The sequence below is a fragment of the Eurytemora carolleeae genome, unplaced genomic scaffold (assembly GCF_000591075.1).
Source record: "Eurytemora carolleeae unplaced genomic scaffold, Eaff_2.0 scaffold264, whole genome shotgun sequence".
In the NCBI taxonomy this organism is placed as follows: Eukaryota; Metazoa; Arthropoda; class Copepoda; order Calanoida; family Temoridae; genus Eurytemora; species Eurytemora carolleeae.
The window spans coordinates 48,818-76,523 of NW_019396670.1; the positions used below are offsets into that span (position 1 = coordinate 48,818).

The 27,706-nt window shown below is 33.1% G+C and overlaps 3 protein-coding genes across 4 annotated transcripts in view; 2 read left to right on the forward strand and 1 right to left on the reverse strand.

The window, feature by feature from the left end:
- The window catches only part of LOC111707180 (GATA zinc finger domain-containing protein 14), a 16,495-nt gene extending 15,147 nt beyond the window's left edge, over positions 1-1,348 (reverse strand). For both annotated transcript variants that reach the window (XM_023480231.1, XM_023480233.1), the window contains exon 1: positions 1,182-1,348. The gene's annotated coding sequence lies outside the window, so the exon portion shown is untranslated. The remainder of the gene's footprint in view (positions 1-1,181) is intronic.
- An 8,647-nt stretch (positions 1,349-9,995) lies between these two features.
- Positions 9,996-17,741, forward strand: LOC111707169 (neurofilament heavy polypeptide). Its single transcript, XM_023480222.1, has 2 exons — positions 9,996-10,579; positions 17,678-17,741. Exons 1-2 carry the CDS (start codon positions 9,996-9,998, stop codon positions 17,739-17,741), a joined length of 648 nt encoding a protein of 215 aa, XP_023335990.1.
- A 3,225-nt stretch (positions 17,742-20,966) lies between these two features.
- The window catches only part of LOC111707168 (G-protein coupled receptor daf-37), a 21,497-nt gene continuing 14,757 nt past the window's right edge, over positions 20,967-27,706 (forward strand). The window contains exons 1-5 of the mRNA XM_023480220.1: positions 20,967-21,014; positions 23,308-23,357; positions 26,229-26,299; positions 26,637-26,702; positions 27,132-27,236. Of these exons, the coding sequence (XP_023335988.1) occupies positions 26,253-26,299; positions 26,637-26,702; positions 27,132-27,236 (218 nt within the window). The 5' untranslated portion in view covers positions 20,967-21,014; positions 23,308-23,357; positions 26,229-26,252. The remainder of the gene's footprint in view (positions 21,015-23,307; positions 23,358-26,228; positions 26,300-26,636; positions 26,703-27,131; positions 27,237-27,706) is intronic.

The following is a 27,706-nucleotide window of genomic DNA, read 5'->3' on the forward strand; positions in this document are numbered from 1 at the left end:
GTATACACGGGTATACAGTATACACGGGTATACAGTATACACGGGTATACAGTATACACGGGTATACCCGGGTATCGAAGTTGAAAAATGTTGCCGGGAAAAAATGTAAGATACCTAGTTCTTGAAGATAACAGGGGAGTATACAGGATTTTTTCAAAAGGGGACTTCAAACACTTTTTTTCTAGGGGGATGGGGCTCAGAACCCTTTGGGGTTTGAAACCCCTTAAGATTTCACTTATCCAGGGGAGGGGGGCTGAGTAATGTTATGAAGGGGGAAGGGGGATGGGGGGTAATAGCGCCCCCCCCTCGTTTAGGCCTCCGTGTGTCAAGATATTTAAACTAAAAGCTACAAACAAGCTGTTTTCAACGTTTAACTTTAGATATATTTACTTTTAAATTATAAACTATAAAATTATAAACTTTGATATGTTTCGGAGCAGTCGATATTGGCCATTTTAAAATCCCGTGTTGACGAAGCGGTCAATGTCGACCGCTGTCCCTATCTCTAAAACTATGCATTGTATGAAAAAAATTAAAATATTTCTGTTCCTCAGGGAACATTTCTAGATAAAATTGAAAATTTTTGAAAATATTTTGAAAAATATGAAGTTCGGACATAAACGGTTACACTTTTTAGTCCAATTTTCTCGTAAATCTGATCGTATGAGGGTAAATGCTGTAAATTCCCACGTAAACTAGTAATAATTTAATAATAATTCCTTCTGTTGAAGAGCTTTAGTAGAAGAACAGAAATGTTTGTATTTCTAATATGTAACCAGATAAATTTAATTTAGTTACAAGGTTACAAAATCGCTCCAGAAGGGTCTGAAAATGTGAACAAACTCCATTTGCTGAGATTGCAAGTGTATTTTGCTGCCCGCAGTTGCGAGCCCTGTAAACTTCGCGCAATTTAACGCAATTTCCGCGCAATTCCGCACAATTGCGCGCAATTCAAGAACAGTTGCACACAATTGCGCACAACTTAATTCCGATTGGAAACCCTAGTTTGCATTGTTTTAAGTAATAAACTTAAACCTACATCAAAAGTATCCGACAATCTTACCTTTTTTATTATGCGCTCTGCACTGAATTTACAATCTTACCTTTACCTTTACTTTACACTGTACAGCACTGGTAGAATGTACACTGTAAAAACTATAAAAAGTATCCGACAATCTTACCTTTTTATTATGCGCTCTGCACTGAATTGCTAGTTGCTGTATTGGTTTCTAACTGTACGGTACTGTAAAATGTACACTGCACGGTAATGTTTACTTTACACTGTAGAATGTAAGTGTACACTGTAAAAATTATAAAATGAAACTAAACAATTATTTAGCAATTTTGATGAAGATCTGAAGGTTGAAAAGTCTTATGACAAATTCATGAAATTTACAAAAAAGTAGTTCCCAAATTTTTCAAAAATAATTTTTTTAAAATATATAATAAACATGTTTTTAGTGGATAAAATCAAATTTTGAAATTTGAATATTGTGATCTATGTTAACCCTGTATGTTTACGCGTGTACACATTTCAGATGGATTTAGTTAATATAAACTATAAACTAAGATATAATATTAGTTTCTTCGTTGTATTTCCATGTACAGGGTGAAATATATTCTTCAAGCTTTCAAACACAAAAGTAGCAAATGCAAATGTTTTAACTTGCCAACATCATCACCCTGTATGTTAGGCAAACATGATAATTATCACCCTGTATGCTATGTAAACCTTACAATAACCTCCCTGTACGTAACACAAACATGAAGATGAAAATGTATGTTGCGCAAATGAGTTAAAGCTCACCCCGCACCCGGTATGTTCCGCAAGCATGACAATGATCACCCTGTAAGTTACGCAATCATGAAGATGATCACCCTGTATGCTACGCAAACATGAAGATGATCATCCTGTATGTTACACAAGCATGACATGATGCCTTTTATATTACGCAAGAATGACGATAATCACCCTGTATGTTATGTAAACATGACAATTATCACCCTGTATGTTAGGCTAACAAGGCAATGATCACCCTGTATGTTACGCAAACATTACGATAAGCGCCCTGTATGTAACACAAACATGAATATGAGGATGTATGTTAAGCAAATAAGATGATGATCACCCGGTGTGTTACACAAGCATGACAATGATTACACTGTTTGTTACGCAATCAGCACAATGATCACGCTGTATGTTACGGGAACATGAAAATGATCACCCTGTATGTAACACAAACACGAATATGAGGATGCATGTTAAGCAAATAAGATGATAATCACCCGGTATGTTACACAAGATGACAATGATCTCACTGTTTGTTACGCAATCAGCACAATGATCACTCTGCATGTTACAGATTTTCATAATGATCACTCTGTATGTTACGGAAACATGAAAATGATCACCCTGTATGTTACGCAAACATAAAAATGATCACCCTGTTTGTTACGCAAACATAAAAATGATCACCCTGTATGTTACGGACACCTGAAAATGATCACCCTGTATGTTACGCAATTAAATGAGAAGTCTGTGACTCGAAGGCGCCGATATTCCCATGTGTATCAGTATAAAGTGGCGCCTCAAATAATTGAAAATAAATAAATAAAATTAGATTTTAATGAATTTCTGTAAACTGTAGATGTTTCACTGGAAGATGCATTAGTCAACTTTTCCGTCTTCTTTTATATCGCTTTTTGTTTGATATACTGTACACATGCAGTATAGATGCGTACAAATATTGAATATGGAACTTATTTTCCTGGGAATTTGAAATGACAAAAAAATGGATGTATTTCTTGGAAATGTTTGAAAAGAATAAAACATGATAAAATTTTCTATTTTTCAAAATCATTCCAATGCACATTCAAAATTAGAATGGACAATATTTCCAGCCTAATTTCGGAAGACCTTACTCAAGAAATTGAAGACGTGATTTCAAGCAACATTTGATTTTTAGAGTGGCATGTTCGATTCACAATGATGCCCTGTAAACCTTTATCAATGAAGAATCAGTTGTCCATGTACTATATAAAAAAAATTATTTTCAATTACAGTTTCTTCAGAACAATGACTTGCAGTTTTGCGCAGACAAAGAAAAAAATAATTTCGTGATATAAGAAATTCCGCGAAAACCATAGCTGCACAAAAAACTTTTGGAATTCTCTGCCCTGAGAGCTCAGCATTAGAAGTTTTATAATATCATAATCAGTCAATTTTCTTCCGTATTTTCCGCTAAATATTCGCATTCCCTCCCAAAAATGTTCGGATTTTTTTCGCGAAAATTTTCGCATTTGTTCGCGAAATTGTTGGTCTTCTTATTTCGCGAAAATTTCGCATTTTGTTCGCGAGACAGTCGATGCGAAATTTCGCGAAAAAAACGAAAACTTCAGGTAATGTAATGAACCTGACTGACTTTGAAGCAGAGAAGGGCTAATTGTACAGCCTGCTTAAAAAAAATGAAGCATTTATTTTTAAGACAATTTCGACTTTGCAGTGTATCAAAGCCTTGAGCATTAATTTCACCGCTCTAATTCACATTTTTGTATTCATAAACATGTACATTTTAGAACTATAACACTCTTGTTTTTGCATTGGTTTTAGGAAGTATAATTGTCAAAATTCTCATTAATATTTGAGTGATGAGAGTAATTTCATGGTAAACTAAATAACCTATTCATTGATATTAGACTTTTTCTTTTTAAGATATCTATGACCAGAGAAAAAGCCGATTTTTTGCTTAGAATTCCAGCGGAGAGGTTTGACACATTAGAATAGACACGTTTTTCAGTTACAACAGCCCGGCCAATAAAATCTAAAATTATAATATTTCCATAAAATCATGTGTCAGCCATAAACATAGAATAAAACATGAAAACCCTTGATTTCAGAATTAGCGAGAAATCAAAGTTTTTCATTTTCAACCATGATTTTGAATGTTTATACAAAGACGACTTTATCTCTCTGTCAAACCGGTTTCTAGATTCCAACTCGGGGATTCCTAGGAGGAAAACATATGCGTCAAATGTTTAAAATAGGTTATATTTTGAAAATAGACAATTTTGAAATAACTTTGAAAAAAAAATTAAAATTATTTACAATTAACTTTTAAATACTACAGTTTAATCTAATATCTGGAATTTTAAAAATTCCAGATCTATATGACAAAAGGCATCAAATAGTGTCTTTGCAATTAAAGATCATACCTTTGCGCTGGAGTTCTGAAAAATCGATCGGCTTTTTCTCCGGCCACAGATGTCTAATATCAATGAATAGCTAATAGGCTATTTTGTTTACCCTCAAATTACCCAAATAAGGGAACGGTACCTTTAAATACAGTGATTTCCTCTACTCCTTTATGCAAATGCCGAGTCCATTAGCGCCTGATCCACTCAGGGTTTAGTCATGTGTTCGTTGTCATTCTTTGACCCAAATAGAAGTAGTATGGTGGAAATGGTGGTAACATCTATCTTTCCATCTATCATTATCCAATCAGAGTTATGAATCCTTCAATTGGCGCTATTAGTAAATAGAAATATTTACATTAACTGAAACTACCAAAACTGGTATTGGCTCGTAAGTTGTTCTGATTTATTTCATTATAAATAACGTATGTTTACATACAATACACGATATACTACATGTGAATACGGTGGTTAACATTCTTATATATACAAAAGGAAGAAAAAGTTATATTCTAAAGTAGTGAGGGTTTTCAACGCGCGCGCAATTGCGAGCTCTGTTAAATCAGCGCAATTCCGCAAAGGAATTGAGTTTTCCCCACAAACTCAAATTTGCTAATCCCTATATCTTTGCAACCAGATGGTGTAAACCAATGATATTTCAAACTTAGACTATTTGGTCTAATAGAATTCATAGTTAAAAATATCAAAGATCTACGACATCGGGTTGCTGAGATAAGGGGGGGGGAGGAAAATTTAGAGTTTGTGGCAAAAACTCATTTGCTTTCGAGAACAGTTGCCCTCAATTCCGCACATTTCCGCGCAATTCCGCGCAATGGAATTTCGATTGACGTACAACCCTCTAAGAAGTTGGCTTATTTGACAGTACGTCAGTGATATACTGTCAAATGGCCCTATAAGGGAACTTTTCCTTCCTGCTGTGCAAAATTTCATTGCAAAATTTATTTTATTGGCTTTCTTTCAAGCTTTTGAAGGTCAAAATTTACTTTTTAAAAACTTTTACATCTAGACCAAAATTAAATTTTTTTTTTTATCTATAAGACTTAGAATAGATGTAATTGATGTGAATAAAATAAAGTTTCCCATGAAATCAAGTGAACGATCCTCTTTATTTTCCTATTTCTGCGCAAATCCACGTCTAAACTTTTATGTAAATCAGTAAATGTTTTTTGTAGAAATCCAAAACTTTTATTCAAACGTACGAGTCTGAATATGATCATTAGCTATATTCTTCAAAACTTTTTGTTGTTGTGAAACTTAACTCAGTACATATCATCATATGTTTTAAAATGCCGGGCTTGGAATAAGCTTAGCGCCCTTTTTCTATTTCTAGTAAGAAATTGAGCTTTTAACTGTGGATTTTCAAAAAGCTATTTTTACGTCGTATTTTAATAAACAAAAATAAGCAAAGGGTTACCCATAAAAGATGAGACTGTAATTACGACCTGAAAAACTTAAAATTTGCACGATTTTAAGTTTAATATAAGTCTTCTGCCTTGAATAATGTTTTTGATGGCTTATTTAATGATTTGGCAAACAAAGAAATCAGTTGATATGTTTGCAGGGAATCATGAATATAAGGAAACATTCAATATAAATTCCCTTCAGTCGTCTTATTCCATCTCTTTCTTCATTGGTAATCCTGTAGAAAAGTAGTATCTTAAATTATTTTGTAGAGAGAAGAAGCAGAATCCGCTTTCCTTCAACATAGGCAGGTTTTAAAAAATAATGCAAAAAGTGTGGATCTCAACATATTAAAAATTATAAATGTTTGCAAAAAAATGTTCTTAAAATGATAACATGTAAAATACGTCTTTAGTCAATTTAAAAGTTTACAAGTTCAAAGATAAAAGTCTTATAAACTACAGTAGAAAACGCCTATACAATATTTTCATAAACGCTTGTCACCAATATTACAGATTGGGCATTGATGGAAAAATTGGACCAGCCCCCATCAGGCTCAATAATTCTTAATATGACATCAACAGCTACAGTTCACGTCAAACGAAAGTAAGATGCAAGTAAGATTGACAAATTATATATTTTTGATCATATCTTCTGTTATTAAAGAGATATTGAGAAGAACAAAAATGTTTTGAATTTATAATATGTAACCGAATAAATTTGCTAGAGGAGCAACGGAGTCACAAAGCTGTGATAGTAATGTCAATTGAAATTGACCTTATCCTTCTGGTTAGTTTGCAGTGAGTTTTCTTAAAGGTACTCTGAACAGTCTTGTAAAATCAAGCATGAATGGGATATTTAAGTGGGGGGGGGGGTGCCTTTGACGCCATCCCCCTTCCATTTTTATTGTCCTGGCACTTTTATTTTTGACATAATTACCTCGAGTCTTTTAAACATACAGATTGGTAAAAAGGCCGGTCGGAGTTGACAAAATTTGCTAAAAGCCTTTAACTTGTATGTTATTTAAGCTACAGAACTGCATTTTTAAAAAGCCCTCGAAAAATGGGCCTAAAAACATTTTGCACACCTTAACATTTGTTAAAAGCACAACAAATTTTTTATACATTTTTCCGGCCTTTTTAGACCTTAAATATTAAACATAAACATTGCAACTCTATAATTTTAATAAAAGACCTTTATCAATCGTAGATTCAGACCCCCCAGCCTGTTTTAGGTTTAAATAGAGACTCTTTGAAATTTCAAGAACAGTTTCTTAAAACAATAGTTCATAAAGCTAGAAAGAACTTTTATATATAAAGGGTATGAATTAGGTGAGTAGTGTTTACATTATTGACAAGATGCATGTATATTGTATATTGTACGTGAATAATTGATTCAATTATACAGAAAATCTATTTCGTTTTTCTTACAAAATTTAATATTAACAAATTTTCCTCAAAAAACATATTTTTGACAAGGAAAATATGCACTTTTTAATTTTAAACAAATAAAGATTTTGTTCTAAAAAATGAACAATATGTTAAATTATTTAAAGCAAAACATTCATTTCTATAATTCTTAGGGAACAGGAATTTCGAATGGAAACCACAGTGCCGTTCGAAAGCCAAAAACTTAACTCTTTACAACTTAAATTTGAGGCGAAAGCATTGTGAATTCAGAAGGTTCGTTCGGTTTCTTTATCTTATTTGAAGGTCAAAAATTGGCATAACAAATGTTTTCAACATTTATTAAAAACTATTTTTAGCAAATAGCGTGGTGTGTTTAAAAAAAAAGATCTAAAAAACAGTTTTTTTCGTTTTTTTTTCAATTCCGCCAATTTTATCAGATAATTCTTTTAGTACAATATGTGTCTCTTTTTTTATTAAAAAACCTTAGAAATTAGGAATTTCTTAAATTTAACGTTCTTCACCTAATACATAAAATTAAGAACAATAAGATATGTTCATCCTCTCTATATCAGAAATAAATCTTCAAATCAAAACTGTTAGAAAAAAGACTCCTTTTGATCAAAAGTAAAGGGTCAAGGCCCAAAGGATTTGAGTCTTTGCAACAAATCCCAATTTTCTAATACCTATATATCTACAACCAAATTATGTAAACTTTTGATATTTCAAACTTTGATTGATTGACATAACAGAAGTCATAGTTTGAAATATCTAAGGTCTACAACATTGGGTTGTTAAGATATAGGGATTTAAAAATCAGAATTTGTGGCAAAGACTCAATTCCTTTGAGACTTTTTAGGCATAAAAACCCTTCAAACCCCCAGACCACCCTCTTTTCTGGAACACAATTTTTATTACCTTACAGACATGCAGTACTAGTTGCAAAAAAATGAGAATGAGAATAGTAAACCTGCGATACTCTTGAAGTCCCGGAGGAAATCTTCATTATTGGAGTACTGACCTGAAAGAGACCCCCTTTCATTGGAGACCAAAGATTTTCTTTACAGACCCCAAATTTTCCTCAAAGACCAAAAATTATTCATAGGAGACCCGTCGCTCTTTATTTGAGACACCAAATTTTCGTTAAAGGCCCAAAACTCATCATTTTAACTTGGACTTGGGGCCCAACATAAAATATGGGGGTGTCCTATAAAAATCTTGAGTTCTATAGTAATAAATAAATAAACAATGAAACTCTTGGTTAATATTAGTGCCTTTAATAATAGGCATTGGGTCTCCAATAGAAATAAGAGGTCTTCAATGAGATTGCCGTCGAGTCTCCGATGGAAGGGTGTTTCTGATGAAATGGGTCTCCGACCATACTCCAATGATAATGATTTCTTTCCCAACTCCGACTCTCACGGTCCTAAAAACTTCTTTACTTACTGTAATGTAATTTCAAGTTACTCTTTGTTTAATGATTTTCAAAACAGTATCTTCTGTTTGAACCTATCTTCACAATACTGCAGAAAAACCTGTTGGTTTTCAAGCTTGAGAAGTTGAGACTTGTTTCTATAGCAGAAAGTCGTAAGCCATGCTCTTACAGAGAATCCTAATTGAAAATAGATAGAACGTATTTTTCCTCATTGTCTCTCAGATAAGGTTTGAATGGCAAAGCTCAAGGAAAAAGACAGGAATTCTGATAACACTAACTGTACTGCAGTTTTTTTGGGAGGAATGTAAACAAACAAACAAACACAGTGCTTCCCACACGTCAAACTAAAGTACATTGCACTGAAGATCGAAATCGTATATGTTTTCAATCAGAACTCCCTGTATTATAGAGATTTTGAGAAGAGAAAATATTTTAAATTTCTGAAATGTGGCCAAATAAAGTTTCCTTTCTTAAACCTGTGCGCAAAATCAAAACTAGAGGAGCAGCGAGGTCACATCGTCGTACCATTATAATGTCTTTGATCCTCTAAGCTATGTTTACATTCCTCTCAGAAACTGTAAAAAATACAAAAGTTTTATTTTCTTGGGGTATATATGTTTCTCCAAAAAAGTAGCCCTATACACTTTGCTTGCTGTTCACGCAAAATATGGAAATATTTTTTTAGTCTCTACGTGGTAACAAAAAGATGAAGAAGATTATCAGAGTAAAGGATGGAACTTTGTATAGACTCTACGAGGTATAGAGATGATACATATCCGAACAGTACAGAGTAAGTCTCTGGAACCAACGGAGCCAAACTTTCAGAAAACAACACTAACATTTTGATAGTGATAGTATATCTTAATCTATTGAAAACATTTCAAAATTATATATTAATGACAACATTTTGCATGAAATTATTAAAACATTTTTTTAATTGTCAAAAACTCTTTTGAAAACAGAGTTGAGATCGAGATCATGCTAAATTTTCTTTAGTTTAAACAGAAAGAATTAAGGATTTCAGATTTCAATTTCCCATTCAAAATTTTTTGTTTGTTTTTTTACCTAAGGAAAGAAAGCGATTTTGGGTTTGAAACCTGATTTTTTAATTTTATGGTTTCCCACAAAAGACGACCAAAAACTCTAGAAATATGACGAATTGAAGCTTGATTCTTTTGTCGGTAACTAACTTTGGCGGTATCTTTTAAAATTTTGGACCTATTATTTGATATTACAGAAATAGCAAATGCAAAGAATGAATACAACATTTCCAAACAGTACAGTACAACTAATGTAAGTACATTTCCTATATGCAACAAAGCTACAGTGAGGAACGGGGGAAATGAAATTTTCGACAAATTTGACTGAGTATTGCATCTTGAAATATCACAAAGTTGGTTAATTAGTGATTTTAAGATGGATTTAGTATAATGAGTCTCCCCCTAACCCTGCTAGCAACAACACATCTCTGTGACTCTCTCTCCTAGCCTGATACCAGCTGACCTAGCTGTTGCTATGGCGGGGAGTTTAAAAGACAAACAATGAGAATTACACATAAACTCTTGGAGTTGTATAGGGAAGGAGTGGATCTAGGACTGGATATCAAGCTTAACCTGTGGACTAAAGATGGAGAAGAATTTTTCTCATTTTCTAGAGTTTCTCGACCCGTCAACCGGAGAAGGAGAAGAAACAGAGGTGTGATGTCAACTCTGAAGGAAGTGATACTACCCCAGCAAGAAGTGCAGTCTCCCTTGAAGGAAGTGCGGTCCCCTCTGAAGGAAGTGCAGTCCCCCCTTAAGGAAGTTCGGTCCCCCCTGAAGGAAGTGCGGTCCCCCCTGAAGGAAGCTAGACAACCCTTGCGGGATGTGTCAAAGTCCCCATGTCAGGAAATCGGGCGCCCATGGAAGATTGTAAGGAACCCCGTGAATGAAGCTAGACCTCCTCTACTAGAAGATAGGAAAGCCAAGATGAAAAGAGCTAGATCTCCATCCATCACTTCCTGCCCTATTCCCCAGCTTGATGGGATATGTACACCATCAACACCTAACACCAATCTTCTTTTCAGGCCTAAGGTTACTGAGGAATCTGATCCTGAGTCAGCGCCTGAACCTGAACCTGATCCTGAGTCTACGCCTGAACCTGAACCTGAGACTGAGTCTGCGCCTGAACCAGAACCTGATTCTGAGTCTGCGCCTGAACCTGAACCTGAGGCTGAGTCTGCGCCTGAACCTGAACCTGAGACTGAGTCTGCGTCTGAACCTGAACTTGAGGCTGAAGCTGGTCCAGAATCTGAAACTGAACTTGAAATCGAACTAAAACCACCTGTGAACATTGCAAACCCAGTTTTTACTTTCTGTGAAGAAAAAGAATGTACAGTTTGCCCAGTTAGACACAACGCAATTAGAGCATATGAAAAAGTAGACAACCAAAAATATCAGTTGGTTAATAACTATAGGAAGTTCTGTTGTTTCTCAGCAATGGATGACGAGGGAGTCAGCTGCGAAATATTGCACTGGCATTCAAAGTCTAATCTGTGTCTATCATATGAATCATTTATATAGAAAATAAATAATGTAGTTTTTCCATTTATGAAAGTTGTAAACTTGCAATACAAATGTAATATTTTAATCTCTGCTACAAAATAAATATTTAGATTTAAAAAAAGTATAATGAGTCAGAAATTGAATAATCATTAGACTTTGTGATATTTCAAGATGCAATACTCAGTCAAATGTGTCAAAAATGTCATTGTAAAACAGTTGAAGAATTCAGCACACAAAATATTAATCTTAAGAAGAATTGAAAAAAAGGTTTGAGTTGTGCCTTTTTGCGTGGCGGGGCTGGATTTTTTAAAATCGCACTCAAAAGGCCCTAAATATACCATTTAAAAAAGTAGTTTCGCCCGGAAGAGTCAAATGTGGTGGCACAGATGGGGAAATAGTGGTGGCTCATGGCTGCCGGAAGAGAAAAAAGCTAATATGTGTTACGGAGGGGGAAATAGTGGTGGCTCATGGCCGTCTGCCTTCCCCCGCTCCAGTGAGAACTTTATGTAATTGGAATGAATTTGTTCTTGCTTTTACTAGAGCAATGTCGCTTAGAATATTCTAATGTCAGATCTTTTGTGTCTTGGGAATCTTGGGATCAAGCGGAGTTATATCCAGTACATGGCCAAACCCACCCTGGAGGCTGTCTGGATAATTTAAATCGAGATCAGGCTTTTAATAAGATTATTAACCCTATCCCTGCTGGAGTACTTGATCCCCGACCCTCTAAATCCTGTGTTTGATGTACGTCCAAATATGCCAAATGATACATCTTTGGAAAGTTTTTACGCTCTACTTTCAGAACCTACAAAAAAATCACAAAGGAATTAAGTCTTTGCCACAAACTCTAATTTTTTAATCCCTATATCTTAGACATTGCACCCAATGTCGTAGACCTTAGACATTTCAAACTATGAAATGTGTTAGTACAAGTGTTCTAAGTTTGAAATATAAAAGGTTTACACCATTAGGCAAGATATAAGCATTAGAAAATTTGAGTTTGTGACAAAAACTCAATTCCTTTGGAGAAAATTTTTATAACCTGATGTATAATTAAAAAAATAAAAGAGTGCAAATTTCTTTTGACGGGTTGCTTGTATGCAAATAATGTACAAACATTTCTTTGCAAAACTTATGCATTCCGCTTCCTCATGTTATAGGCTTTCCAAAAAGAAAGAAATTCTGACGACTGAAAGTGGGTCAAAACAAAGATTTAGTTTGTTTCAGGAAAAAGTAGTCATTCAGGCAATGTCCTTGAATGACCGCTTAAGCATGTTAGTATCAAAGTCCGGTTTTAGACTTGAAGGGATGACTATGGGTATTTAGAAACAGTCAGAAAATTTAAACAACTCCAAACCAAAAAAAAACTACAGGGGGGCCCCATCCAGCAGGAATAGGGCAAATATCCACATAAAAGATTTGATCTCTGTGTACATTTTTGAAATAGTTCAGTTTCAAAATCATGATTGAAAGAAAAAAGATATCAAAAATTCCATTTTTTATCTGGTTTCATTTTTTAATTGATTGCATTCAATTAAATCAAATTTGAAATTTCCGCAACCATTAAAGTTGGTGGTTTACCCCCTTCCACACTCATTCCATTCAGACTATTCAGGGTTAAATCTAGATAATGATTGGCATGGCAACATAAAACATGCCAGAAAATATTTATCTAATCTTTATACATACTTTGCTTGTCTGTCTGTTTGTTTTTATATATTTGATCGATCAGAGCTTTATCATATTGATAGATTGAAGTTTTCAATCCTTTTTTAATTGAAATTTAATTTTTAAATAAAAATGATTTGTTCACACATTTAATGAGGTGATTATTTTTGCATGAAGAATTGTTTGTTGATAGTTTTGAGTAGTGTAGAAAGACCAATTGGTTTTGAAATTCTAAGTTGAGTGGGGTTGACTTTTTTAGGGAAAATCCAGGCAAAGGGTTTCGAACCTAATCTTAAAATATAATGATTTCCCAAACTTTAAATTTCCATTATATTAGCTTTGATCATAATGCAAAGTTTTTGTTTGAAAAATTTGATCGAAAAATCTGAGCAGTTATTTTAAATTAAAAGAAGAAAATCTCTTTAATAACGAAAATGTTTTTAATTAAAAATAAAAATTATATCGGAAATATTGAGCAAGGAAATCGTATCTAAGTTAACACATTTTTATCTAAAAAACAAAACGCACAAAAAAAATGCGTCTCTATCTTTATCTTTATAATATAATATAGCTATATTCTATATGTTATGATTTGATAATATTCTGATAAGATAAATCTTGCCAAGTATCTCAATATATTATATAAAAGGACAATGCAGATCAGAAAAATACAGGATTTTACCTCTATTTAAAAGACTGGATCCCCCATTTAAAAAAGAGGGGTATGACCGATTTACAGCGGTACTTTAAAAACCTTAAAGGGAGTATTTACGAAAAATGAAAGGGGGTATAGGCTTACGGCGATAAAAAATCGCTTTTTATCGCTACTAATCTTACTTCTATTTGTTGCATCTATAAGGAAAAAAATGCTTAAACCGACTTATACTGAAGAACGTTGCCTCCATACAAAGTCAGAATGTTGCAATATACAACTCGGATCGCTAAAAACTCAATTTATTTTCAAACAAATCATTCAGATATTACAACCTATAGTCATCGATTATTTTTTCGACGCATTCATACATAGCTAACATTTCAAATATTTTTTATTTGTTTTGTATACAATTCACTTAAAACGCCGAAATAGTTGGCCGAGGTTTCTCTGCTCTCTATGCTTTGAATGATTACACATGGCAGAGACACCTAGTGGAAGAAACGTTGCTTTAAGTGCAATTGTATGTAAAACAAATAACAAATATCATGAATTCCTTACAGTCCATTCAAGAATTATAATTGGTTAAATACTCCTTTTGATGAATGACAATCTAAAATTCAAATTGTTTTTGTTTTTAAACTAAGTCGGCCATGCATTCAAATCTATTTTTGTTTAAAAGTCAAGAACATCTAGTTTCAAAAGTTAGAAGAATGAATACAAAATGGTTTAAGGTTACCGTTATTGCATCAAACATTGTCCTCTCTCTGCATGGAGGGTCACTATACATTCCCTTTAATATTAACAAATTTTTAGAAATGATACAGGGTGTGGTGGTATGAGTGAGAGAGAAACACAACTAGCAGATTCATGTTCCTATTGGTTGGAAGGTGTTCTATTGGTAAATATCTCTCTCTTTCTCTCTCTATATATATAAATATATATTATCCTCATATTGATAGCCTGCCGTTTTATCTTCTTGGCTTGGCGGCAAATTATACTTAAACTGCAGTCAGGGCTGTTTTTTTAATACAACATAATTTCTACAATATTAGTGTTATATTTCGTTTCTTCGTATTAATATTAATACGAAATCTATATATTTGCTTGTTTGGGTGTCTGTCTGTCTGTCAGGGTGTCCGTTTGTGTCCAATAAACGTCAAAACAGCTGAACCGATCGGGCCCAAAATTTGTGTAGAACCTCAAATAACCCCATGGAAGGTTTATGCATGCTCAAAATTACAAAAAATGAATTATTTATCATTTCCATAAGATAATTTGTAATGCATATCTACATTAAAAGAATTTACAACCAGTTAAAATCCTTTATTTTTCACAAGCATTCTGGTTGATTCAGTTGGACATATTAAGTGATTCCCATAAAAAATAAAAATACAGAACCGATTTTTGGATTAAATGTCGTCTTTAAAATGACAAAATTAATTAGTTGTCATTAAAAAGGCAACACAAAGACAAATGTTGGCTTAAATGTCGTCTTTATGATGACAAAATTCCATTAAAAGAGGGAGTACAAAGACGACATTTGAATCAAATATTGTCTTTTTAATGACAAAAATTAAGTGGTTCCTATTAACAACGAAATACAAAGATGACTTTTTGATTAAATGTCGGTTCCAGGAAATAAAAGCTACATGGTTCCTCCATGACAATTATTGAAAAACTGGATATGTATAAAATTTTTGTACAAAATAAACCACTGTGTACATGTGCCATGTGTATTATAATGTATTGAAGTGTGCATGTGAATAATGTAACGTAAACAGTACAGTGTATAATGTACGTAAACAGTACAGTGTATAATGTACGTAAACAGTACAATTATACACATTCATTTTGCCCAGGGATGTTTAAAATTGATTTTGTGTGTAAAAATGTATTTTTTTGCAAGTTTCGGCAAACCCGATATCCTCAACATAAAATATGTTAGTTTTAGCAAGTTACAATGAACTGAAAATTATGCATTTTCCGCGAAAGACAATAAGGTGAAACGTCCGGCTATCTATGATATAATTCAATAACTTTTAACCATGTTCCTACTACTGACGTCTCCTTCACTTAAAATATCCCCCCCCCCTTCCTTTTGTAATACTGATCACATTATTTGAATACATTTTTAAAAAGTTATTTCGCAATTTATACTGAAAGAACATGCCAAGGTATAATGTAAAAATGTGCAAACAAAATTTCGCAAAACTTATATTATATTCTAAAATATTTGATATTCAAAAATTAACGTATTTAAAAAAGAAAATGAAAAAGGTTGAAATCTAAAGACTGAAACTGGGTTTGAAAAGAAGTTAGACTGGCTTAGGTAAAATATGGCTTTCACGCACTTAATATTCTTGAGTTTAGAAAGCAGGCAGTAAATATAAAATCTATGCTTTTTTTAGCCAAACATGAGTCAGGCATGAGACCCGTCAGGAAAGGTGGAGGAAAATGTGCGCTAGATAGTGACCTGTATATTTTGTTAAATCAACTACACTGATCATTCTTGTTATTAGGTGCAGTACGTGGAAAAGAGATATGAAAACAAATAGTTGGGGGGAAGGGGGGTTTATTCATGATCTATTTGGGTTATAAAAAAAATCATAGCCTTTTCTTCACCTTAATTGTACATAATAAAATGGTAAATTTCTCATGAATATACAGTACTCCCCTAAATAAAATGGTAAATGACGACAACCTCTCATAAATATACAGTGCTCCCAAAAATAAAAATGCTTACTCAACTAAATTTTTTATATTATCAAATGGGTCATTCCTAATCACCACATTTTGTGGTCAATGTCTCCGATTTTGCTTAAAATTTCAGGATTCCTTTTTTAGGAAATATTTTCGGGGGAAATGCAATATTTTTTATGTTTGACCAATTGAAAGGTCTTATTTGGTCATTTAAAAAAATCTATTTTTTCATGTTTTGAAAATTGTAAAATTCATGAATTATTACGTTTACAAAGAGACAGTAACTTTTAAAGCTATAACAATTCTTGATATCAATTTAGAAACCTATGACAATTGTCTTTTTATTTTTTTGGTAACTATTGTAATTCGTATTTTTAAAATCTGATATACAGGGTGTCAAAGAAAAAGAGGATGTTTTTCTTTATTTTTTGGAAAAACGGCCAAAAAATTGAACATGACCCTCTTTGATTTTAGAAAAAATCTCAAATTATCTTCATTATATTGATAAGAAACACTTAAAAAATCCTGTTGACATTCGGACAATAAGTTGGTTAAAAGCCTGATTTTCTGGGAACACCCTGTATTTTTGTCATTTTTTCTCTTTTTCGAGTCTTGAAAAATTGAGATTGAAGGCTAAAATATTGCATGCTGCCTCCAATTGTCGTCATATACAAAGATTGTGAAAAAAATTTGGTATTGGTGGTCATTGACCTCCATTTTAACCTCCAAAAATGCAGAGAAAAGGGGAAAATAGCATATTTGTCACTGTAAATCAATTACATTTTCCTCCTTCGTTAATTTGAATTCTGTTAAATCACCCAGGATATTTAAAACTTCGAATATTTAACCCTGCCATTTCAAATATGGAAACAAAGGAATTGAATCTTTGCCACAAACTCTGCTTTTCTAAACCCTATATCTTTGGATTCCAATGTCGTTGACCTTAGATATTTCAAACTATGAATTCTGTTAGATCAAATAATATAATTTTGAAATATCAAAGATTTACGACATTGGGTTCCAAAGATATAAGGCTTATAAATTCAGAGTTTGTGGCAAAGACTCAATTCCTTTGCTAAATTTTAAATTAAAGTGTTAAAGGGTGGGCTATGGTTTTCTTCAGAGTCAGAAAATTTCAACAGCCAGTAACCAATACTTATGGAGTTATGTAAAAAAAACTTATTTAATTGCTATAAATGGGTTCAAAAGTTTAGACTTTCTAAACTTTTAATCAGGTCCTCTAGTTCAACGTGAGCTTGTATGTCCGAGACATTTTCATTGTAGATCTTCAAACAGCTCAGTGCAAGCAAAAGTTTAATTTAGAGGAAAGGTTTCTTGTAATAGATCCGTTTTAGTTTCACAACTTTAATTCTGTGATAAAGGGGATGTCTGTCGGGGAAGAAACTACTATCATAGAGTAATAACAAACCATTTCTGGTTGGAAACTATAAGATTTTCTTGGAGGCCCTTAGATTTTCTTGGAGGCCCTTAGATTTTCAATGCATGCAGACCTCTAAGATTTTTATTGGAGACCTCTTTCATTTTTATTTGAGGCCCTGGCTAGATTTTCATTGGAGATATTTAGATTTGTAATGGAGATATTTGGAGACCGCTGAGATGTTCTTCGGAGGACTTACATTATAATTGGATGCTCTAGATTTTCATTGGAGGCCTTTCAGATTCGTATTGGAGTTCCAAAAGATGTTTACAGGAGGCCCTAGATTTTCATCCAAGACCTCATAAAAAAAAACTCATATAAAACTTTAGAAGATTCCGGAGTAAATTTGGATGTCTCCTATCTCTGAGAATATCAAAGTAAATATCTAGTGGCATCCGTTTAAAAAAATGAGGTCTCCAATGAAAACCAGGGATTATCTGACAAGATTGGGTCTCCGATCAAACACCGTCATGAAGGAAGTAAACCTCTGTTGAGGCAATGTTTAAATTGAAAGTTTTTGTTCCTGTTTGAAAACACAATTCATGGCCTATCATATTTGTTGCCACGTCTTGATACATCCCAACAAAGCTTAAATTAAAATAAGGGGGGGCATAGAAAAAGGCAGAAAATAGCCAGTTTTTTATCAAGACAAGATTGGGAACTCAGCTTTTCCAGGAAACCCTCTCAATTCAGAATTTTTAAACCAAGTTAAGAACATTCCGACCGAGTTTATCTGATCAATATCGTAGAAAATGTCACTTTTAGTGTTTGACTCTGATACTTTCTGTATGTAACTTTTGCAGTTATCCTCGCCACAATTGCTAATAATCAGATTTCAAAATTATAAACATAGATATCTAATTCACACTTTATCAGACAAATGTTACATGGGTACCTTTATGAATCAGGAATTGTAATCTTTGCATGAAGGGTCACTTAAGAATTAGATAATATTTATTTGAATGTTTTTTTTAGGAACCTTTCAACAAACATTGTTCAGAACCCCGATTCTAAAAAATGAATTAAGACTAAATAACATTGTCATTATGTTTATAAGTATTTCGCTAAAACTTTAATTGCTTTAATTAATGTATCTGTAGTATCCACAAAAGTACCTCTAAATGCCTATGAATATGTTTAAATTGAATTGTTCATTGGAACCTGTTTCTTTTTATTAAAAATATGTTGAAACACATTTCAATAGTTGAATGTTTTGAGTCAGGTTGCATCTATAAAGTTTTCTTGAATTTCTCTATTTAAAACCTAAACTTTGAAAAGAGGAGTTTTTAACCGCTGACACATGTATTTTTTATATCTATAGAAGAGATTGTTACAACTTGTCCAAAACTGTCGCCCTTTGATTGCATTGATATGTTAAAATTAATGATAACATGTTATAATTTGATACATGACTATGAATGTTAATCGGTTTCAAAAACGATCGTTTTAAAAACGATCGTTTGGTTTTCGGATTTTTTTCTTTTTTAACGAAACTAAACTATCGTTTTTTTTAAAAAAAAGCCAGAACTGTCCATCCCTGGATAGTGGATACGTCTATACAATTAACTGTCCATCCCTGGATAGTGGATACGTCTATACAATTAACTGTCCATCCCTGGATAGTGGATACGTCTATACAATTTATTTTTAAGCCTCAATGGTTACTGATGACCTACAACACTATAATATTGATATGACAATCCTAAGTAATTCTTCTGAAGTGGATAAAGTCTGTTAATGGCCCTTTTTAAACGATTTGGCAAAGACAGTATAAATTCCGTACAGTCGTCTCTAAAGTCTCATCCTTTGTTGGTAACCCTGTAGCTGCTCTTTTCTAATGCTTGATCTTGATCTTGATATCCACAGTGGCAACTTCTAAATTTGAAAAGTAAGTGCTTGATCCCTTAATCTTAGTTCTCTATGAGGATTTCATGACGGTTACAGATACTAATAAAGTTTGATCCTGGATATATTTGAAAAATATATTAAATTATAAAAAAAATTAAATAACGAAAGCTGTGTGCGAATTACAATCATATTCTCCTGATTATTTGACGAGTCCGAGTTCAATCTTATTAAAATTGTACTTTTTTTCTTCACAGCCAGGGAACAACAAAAATCGGTTCACAAAAATCGGTTCACAAAAAAAAGTTTTCAACGGAATATCCAACACTTTACCATCCCCCCACCGGGCCAACTTTTCACCAGCCAGCCACATCTGTACAATTCACGTACATACTAAAAAAAGGCAAAACTGGACACCAAATGAATAATCTCCTTTTAGGAAATTTATGTAACCTTACTTACAACTTACCACATTGTCTGAAAACTTACCCCAACCCCTCCCCCCCCACTCACCTCACAACTTACCACCTCACCTCACTTACGACCCCACCTCACCTCACAACTTACCGCCATATTTCAAAACATTACACCCAACCAAAGCATTTGCCATCCCACCTTACAACTTTATACAATCCAACCTTACAACTTACTATCCAACCTTACAACTTACCATCCCACTTTACAACTTACCACTCCACCTTACAACTTAATATCTCACCTTACAACTTACCATCCCACCTTACAACTTACCATCCCAGCTTAAAACTTAATATCTCATCTTACAGTTACAACTTACCTTCCCACCTTACAACTTACCATCCCACCTTACAACTTACCATGACACCTTACAACTTACCATCACACCTTACAACTTAGCAACTCACCTTAAACTTACCATCTCACCTTACAACTTAATATCTTATCTTACAACTTACCATCCCGCCTTACAACTTAATATCTCACCAGACAACTTACCGTCCCACCTTACAACTTAATATCTCACCTTACAACTTACCATCAAACCTTACAACTTAATATCCCATCTTACAACTTACCATCCCACCTTACAACTTAATATCCCGTCTTACAACTTAATATCTCACCAGACAACTTACCGTCCCACCTTACAACTTAATATCTCACCTTACAACTTACCATCCCACCTTACAACTTAATATCCCATCTTACAACTTACCATCCCACCTTACAACTATTATTAGAGGTGAGTACATATATATTTCCGATATTGTATTTATCTCCTTGACAATACTTGACTACAGTCTTATTAAAGGTGAGAACATATATATTTTCGATCTTGTATTTATCTGCTTGACAATACTTGACTACAGTCTTATCAGAGGTGAGTACATATATATTTCCGATATTGTATTTATCTCCTTTACAATACTTGACTACAGTCTTATTAGAGGTGAGTATATATATATATATTTCCGATATTGTATTTATCTCCCTGACAATACTTGACTACAGTCTTATTAGATGTGAGTACATATATATTTCCGATATTGTATTTATCTGCTTGACCATACTTGACTACAGTCTTATTAGAGGTGAGTATATATATATATTTCCGATATTGTATTTATCTCTTTGACAATACTTGACCACAGTCTTATTAGAGGTGAGTACATATATATTTCCGATATTGTATTTATCTCCTTGACAATACTTGACTACAGTCTTATTAGAGGTGAGTACATATATATTTCCGATATTGTATTTATCTCCTTGACAATACTTGACTACAGTATTACAACTTACCATCCCACCTCACAGGTTACCATTCCACCTCACAACTTACCCTCTAAACTCATAACCACCTCAACCCATACTTTCCCAACCACCATAAACTTTCCACTGTATTTCATGTGATAAACTATATTTTATTATAAATAGTTTTCTCGAAGTAGATTATCAATTCTTTGATAATTTATTTGGTTTTCTCCATTTTTCACACCTTCCTAATAACATCTTTTATTTTAAAAAAATTATTTGAAAAATTCCTTTCAATATTATTTCTGGATAACATTTTTTTAAGTTAAAACAAAAAAGTTTGATTTAAGTTCTCCATTATTTATTTTTTCACTCTTTTCCACAGAAACAGATGTAAAGGAATTGAGTTTTTTTCTAATCCCTGACCCTAGCTTTTCAACCCTATGTAATATACCTTCGATATTTCAATCTATAAATTCTGTTAGATCAAATAATCTAAGTTTAAAATCTCAAAAGTTCTCATTCATCAAGTGGCAAAAATATAGGGATTAGAAAATTTGAGTTTGTGACAATTACTAATTTTCTTTCATTTTAGTCTCCTTGTTTATCTTTCTTGGTAATGTTATTACTAATTGGAAATATTTATATATATATATTTTATTTATTTAGACTACAGTCTTATTAGAGGTGAGTACATATATATTTCCGATATTGTATTTATCTCCTTGACAATACTTGACTACAGTCTTATCAGAGGTGAGTACATATATATTTTCGATATTGTATTTATCTCCTTGACAATACTTAACTACAGTCTTATTAGAGGTCAGTATACTTATAAAAACCACATTTAATAACCATATCATGATTGGGCTATGTTTGGCTAATATGATTTTGCCTATAAAGTTGAGATAGCAGAGTGTGATATATGAGATACATATGTCCCTAGTCCAACTTTCCAAGGCCTATGGCCGAGTTTAAAGAATTTGAGCGGCGGTTTAAATTTAAGCCGTGGCTTAAATATGGTTGGTTCCACTTAAAATTGTATCAAATGTTTCAAGTTTTAAGTCGGCGCTTAATTTAAAACTAGTTTTGGCGGATTTTGGCGGATCTAAACCGCGACTCAAATTCTTTAAATTCCATCTCAGATCATATAAATATTAGACCACATATATCTGAAATAGTTAGGGTGCAAGGGAGGATTTAAAAAGTTCAAAAGTTATTTCTGAAAAATGTTTTAAAAAAATAATTTTTCTTTTGACAAATATTAACATGTGATACATTGTATTACATCCATTATTCAAGGACGTTTTAATTATATAAATTTTAGAGTATAGCACGTAGCAGGTAGCTTTATTAATAAACTTTTAAATTTCTAAAGTTGTAAACATATTTAAATTTTTTTAAAGGGACAGACCGGCTATGTACGGTAGTTGAACTAAGTTTGCATTGTTGTGGAAAGCTTCTTTGGGATTCATTTGAGACATATAAAACTTTATAAAGATCTGTAAACCCTGAGTTTGAGCGCAAATTCGACGTTCAAAACTTTTACTTTGGGGGTGGTAAGGTTTTCAGAATCTGTTTTTTTAAAATTATTAAATAACGGCGACGAAAAATAAAATAAAAATTATACAGTAATCAAATTAAATGGTTAGGAACATATTTCTGAAAAGAAATTTGTCAATAAATCAATGCTAGAATCAGTTTTTTCGTTTTCATCATTATGTTGAATTTCTTATTTTCTTTTAATTTATCCACAGATTTCTGCAAATTTTTCAAATGTCGTCTTTTCAATAATAATTCCAGAAAATCTGCAGGATACCTTTGTAAATAATGAGAAACCATAGAATAATAAGAAAATAGAATCTAATAATAGAAGAAGATTACTTATTTTCGATGATAAGATTAATTAACTACCTTACATAGCAGGTCTGTCCCAATCTAAGCATAGGGTGGGGTGGAGAGCGGTCCTTAACGGCTGGTTGGTGTTTAAAAAAACAAGTTTAAAACTATTTTAGTAATTAATCTCAAGATATAAAAATTATTTATTTGAAATGTCCTTAAAAAATGGATGTATATAAGGAATATATGCTCTTCAGCTTGTATCTGCAAAAATGTGACTTTATCACTAAAAGAGTTTATGATTCGGGGTCAGAGTAAAAATGTGTAAAGTCGGTAAGGAGGGGCTGCATAATCTACATGGCTTAATTTCAAAATAATCGACTAATCCCTTTAAAATAATAAAATTTTGAATAATTTTCATAATTTAGTTTTTGTTTGGAAAAATGATCCCCATGTCTGGGTTTATCTTGTGCCAAAGGTAAGTTAAATAATTATTTTTGAAGTCACACAGATATCAATAGAAAATTAGATTAAAATAACAGCCTGAAACTTTTTGAATATCACGGCCTATGCCACTAAATTCAGTTTGGACCTATATACTTAATTAAATTGGCATTTCTATTTAATAAGTAGTAATCTCTGTTTGTCTGTTTGAATGTCCGATCATAACTCATGAACCCCTTGACCGATTTGCCACTCATTTTTATTGGAAAACTTGGGAGAACCACAGGAATTAAGTTTTAGGGTTCCTGAAATGTTATAAATAAATCTCATTCTTTTTGGACAACCCTATTTCTTTAAACTATTCAAAGTACATCTATTTGCCGTACGGGTTTCCATACTTTTGGCCTTTTAGATAAAAAATTAAACCCAATTATTTCCGGGAATCTGGGAATTGGGATCAATGTGCAATTGAATGAAACTAAAAGCAATTTAATCTCTTTCATAAATTTACGAAACTTTGCGAGAAAAATAACACCTCGATTCCTTTAAAACGCACTATAGCAATTAGTTATGACTAAAATGAACTGAACACACGTCACAAACTCTAATTTCAAAATCCATCTTTACAACCAGATGGTGTAAAACTTTGAAATTTCAAAGGAACTGAAACTTTGTCACAAACTAAAATATGTATGTTCAACCTGATAGTGTAATTTTGATTAGTGTGATTTTCAAACTTAGATTCTTTGATCGATCTAACAGAATACATAGTTTGAAATATCGAAGGTCTGCAATTAGGTAGCAAAGCTAAAGGAATTAGAAAATAATGAGTTTATGACAAAAACTCAATTTCTTTAGACTTTCTCGTTTATCAGAAGTCAATATTTGAAGTATCAAAAGTCTACAACATCAGCTTCAGTTCTTTTTGTGTTTTTTTATGTTACTTACAATGTGAGTAATTTAATTGAAGATTAGAGTGGTGGCAAGAACTCAATTCCTTTAAACTTAAAATGAAAAACCATTAGTCTTTACTGCACATACGGATCAGTCATCTCTTACATCAATAGATGAGTAACGTTTTGAAACGTTTTGATTGGTGCAGCATTATTATTAAAACTCAGCCCTCGTAACTTTTAGTTTTATGAACAATATTTTCATCATACATATATAAACGTTAGACTTATCTATTAAGTATTTTCAGAGAAATGTTATGAAACGTTTTGATTTATAGAAATCTTTTTTAATGTTTAACGTTACAATATTGAAATTTATACTCTTTATAAAAAACTTTTGTATCCTGATTATCTAATTATTAACCCTATCCCGATTGGGATAGTTTTGTATAATATAGATTGAGTGGGTGTTTACCCCCCATGATTTTTCCCTTAGAGTTGAGATAGGGAAGCGTGAAACATGTCCCTAGTCCAACTTTTCAAGGCCTGCTCATTAAACACAATTAGACCTCTAACTTTAATGGTTAGGGTGCAAGGAAGGATTTTTTAAAAGTTCAAAAAGTATGTCGTAAATATTTTCATAAATAGCTATTTAAACTTTAAACAAATGTTAACATATGACATATGTTATTATATTCATTTTACAATGGGTTTTGGTGTTCAAATATAAACGCCTTAGCACTGTAGCTTAAATATTACCCATTTTTTGAAAAAACTACCCGCCGTTTTAATTTCCTCTACCCTAACCTTTGCATCAAACAAAATCTTTTTTTTGCAAAGTTTGTTAACAGCTATTATGTTGAAAAAGTTTTAGCGTTCTAATGTAACCCGTTTTAAGTAATTCTAAAGAAACCATAGGGGGGGGGGGGGCTGGAAAACACCCACCAAACCTACCCACTGTGCAACATAATGTTTTGTCTAGGGTACCTACCCACTGTGCAACATAATGTTTTGTCTATGGCACCTACCCACTGTGCAACATAATGTTTTGTCTAGTGCACTTACCCACTGTGCAACATAATGTTTTGTCCAGGGCACCTACCCACTGTGCAACATAATGTTTTGTCTATGGCACCTACCCACTGTGCAACATAATGTTTTGTTTATGGCACCTACCCACTGTGCAACATAATGTTTTGTCTAGTGCACTTACCCACTGTGCAACATAATGTTTTGTCTAGGGTACCTACCCACTGTGCAACATAATGTTTTGTCTATGGCACCTACCCACTGTGCAACATAATGTTTTGTCTATGGCACCTGCCCACTGTGCAACATAATGTTTTGTCTATGGCACCTATCCACTGTGCAACATAATGTTTTGTCTAGGGCACCTGCCCACTGTGCAACATAATGTTTTGTCTAGTGCACCTACCCACTGTGCAACATAATGTTTTGTCTAGGGAACCTACCCACTGTGCAACATAATGTTTTGTCTAGGTAACCTACCCACTGTGCAACATAATGTTTTGTCTAGTGCACCTACCCACTGTGCAACATAATGTTTTGTCTAGGGCACCTACCCACTGTGCAACATAACGTTTTGTCTAGGGCACCTACACACTGTGCAACATAATGTTTTGTTTAGTGCACCTACCCACTGTGCAACATAATGTTTTATTTAGGGCACCTACCCACTGTGCAACATAATGTTTTGTCTAGTGCACCTACCCACTGTGCAACATAGTGTTTTGTCTAGTGCACCTACCCACTGTGCAACATAATGTTTTGTCTAGTGCACCTACCCACTGTGCAACATAATGTTTTGTCGAGGGCACCTACCCACTGTGCAACATAATGTTTTGTCTAGGGAACCTACCCATTGTGCAACATAATGTTTTGTCAAGGGCACCTACCCACTGTGCAACATAATGTTTTGTTTAGTGCACCCACCCACTGTGCAACATGTTTTGTCTAGTGCACCTACCCACTGTTCAACATGTTTTGTCTAGGGCACCTACCCACTGTGCAACATAATGTTTTGTACTTCTCTCTACCTCACCCTAGTTCTGGGGCTAGAAAGGTGAGAAAATGTCTGATAATTTAGAAAAAAGTTTTTTAAATTCGTTATTCGGAAAAATCGTAATTTACGTCTAGTACACAGTGTACAGTAAACCAAAAGTCCAAGCTTACCCGCTGAAATGATAAGGGTTGAGACAACTGCGCTAAAATATAATGTAGTTCTCCTAGTTATGCCTAGAAATAAACATTAAAAAAAAGTTTGTAAGATTTAAGTCAACCCTGTCTTTAAGATAGATGCATATTTTGTCTTTTTCTGGCCTCTTCAATTTTTTGAAAGATTTGATTAAATTCAAAAAAATTCAAAATTGTTATTTTTTGTCTCTAGAGTTTTTGTTTAGATACCTTGCAGTGTGCTTTCCAACTTCATATAGAGAATTCACCCTTAGCTACTCAGCTAACACAAGGTTTCTCCATTATTTCTAAACCAAGATGTTGTCAAGCCACTGACTGAACAGAAACCATGGATATCTCATTAATCTTGTCCAGACAAGGCTATTTTTCGGTTGCGGTTGTGAATAGGCCATGCCAGGCTGTAATGGAGAGGTTCTTGAAATTACTTAAAAGTTTAGTTATTATCGTCGAAAAGCAAAAACTGAGCCTTTTTGGGGATTAAGAATTAAATAATTGGCTACGATCTTTGTAAAGTTGACTTGTTACTTACAGTGGTCAACATTATATATCACAGTGTCAGTTCCTGAATTGGTGATAAAATATAAATGTATAACCTGACAAATCATATGTATATTATACGACCAGTTTTTTATATTTATATCACCATTTCAGAATAAATATAATACTGATAACGGTATTTACTGGTTCTAAAAAATGTTTAGACTGTTACTGTACGTTTCTCCAGTTGTGCTTATAAGCATTCTTCTTAATATATCCAAATATTTCGAGACAAGAATTGTAAACAGACAACAAGAAAACATAGACAGGTTAGTATATAGACAACAATATAATACAGGTTAGTGTACAGACAACAATATAATACAGGTTAGTATATAGACAACAATATAATACAGGTTAGTGTAAAGACAACAATATAATACAGGTTAGTGTACAGACAACAATATAATACAGGTTAGTATATAAACAACAATATAATACAGGTTAGTGTAAAGACAACAATATAATACAGGTTAGTGTATAGACAACAATATAATACAGGTTAATGTACAGACAACAATATAATACAGGTTAGTATATAGACAACAATACAATACAGGTTAGTATATAGACAACAATATAATACAGGTTAGTGTATAGACAACAATAAAATACAGGTTAGTATACAGACAACAATATAATACAGGTTAGTATATAGACAACAATATAATACAGGTTAGTGTATAGACAACAATATAATACAGGTTAGTGTATAGACAACAATATAATACAGGTTAGT

Excerpts from the sequence above, each read along its gene's own strand:
- LOC111707169 (XM_023480222.1), top strand. The coding sequence starts at position 9,996 with ATGAGAATTACACATAAACTCTTGGAGTTGTATAGGGAAGGAGTGGAT. Across the intron at positions 10,580-17,677 it reads GAACCTGAACCTGATCCTGA|ATTTTCATTGGAGGCCTTTC; the intron begins GTCTACGCCTGA and ends TGGATGCTCTAG.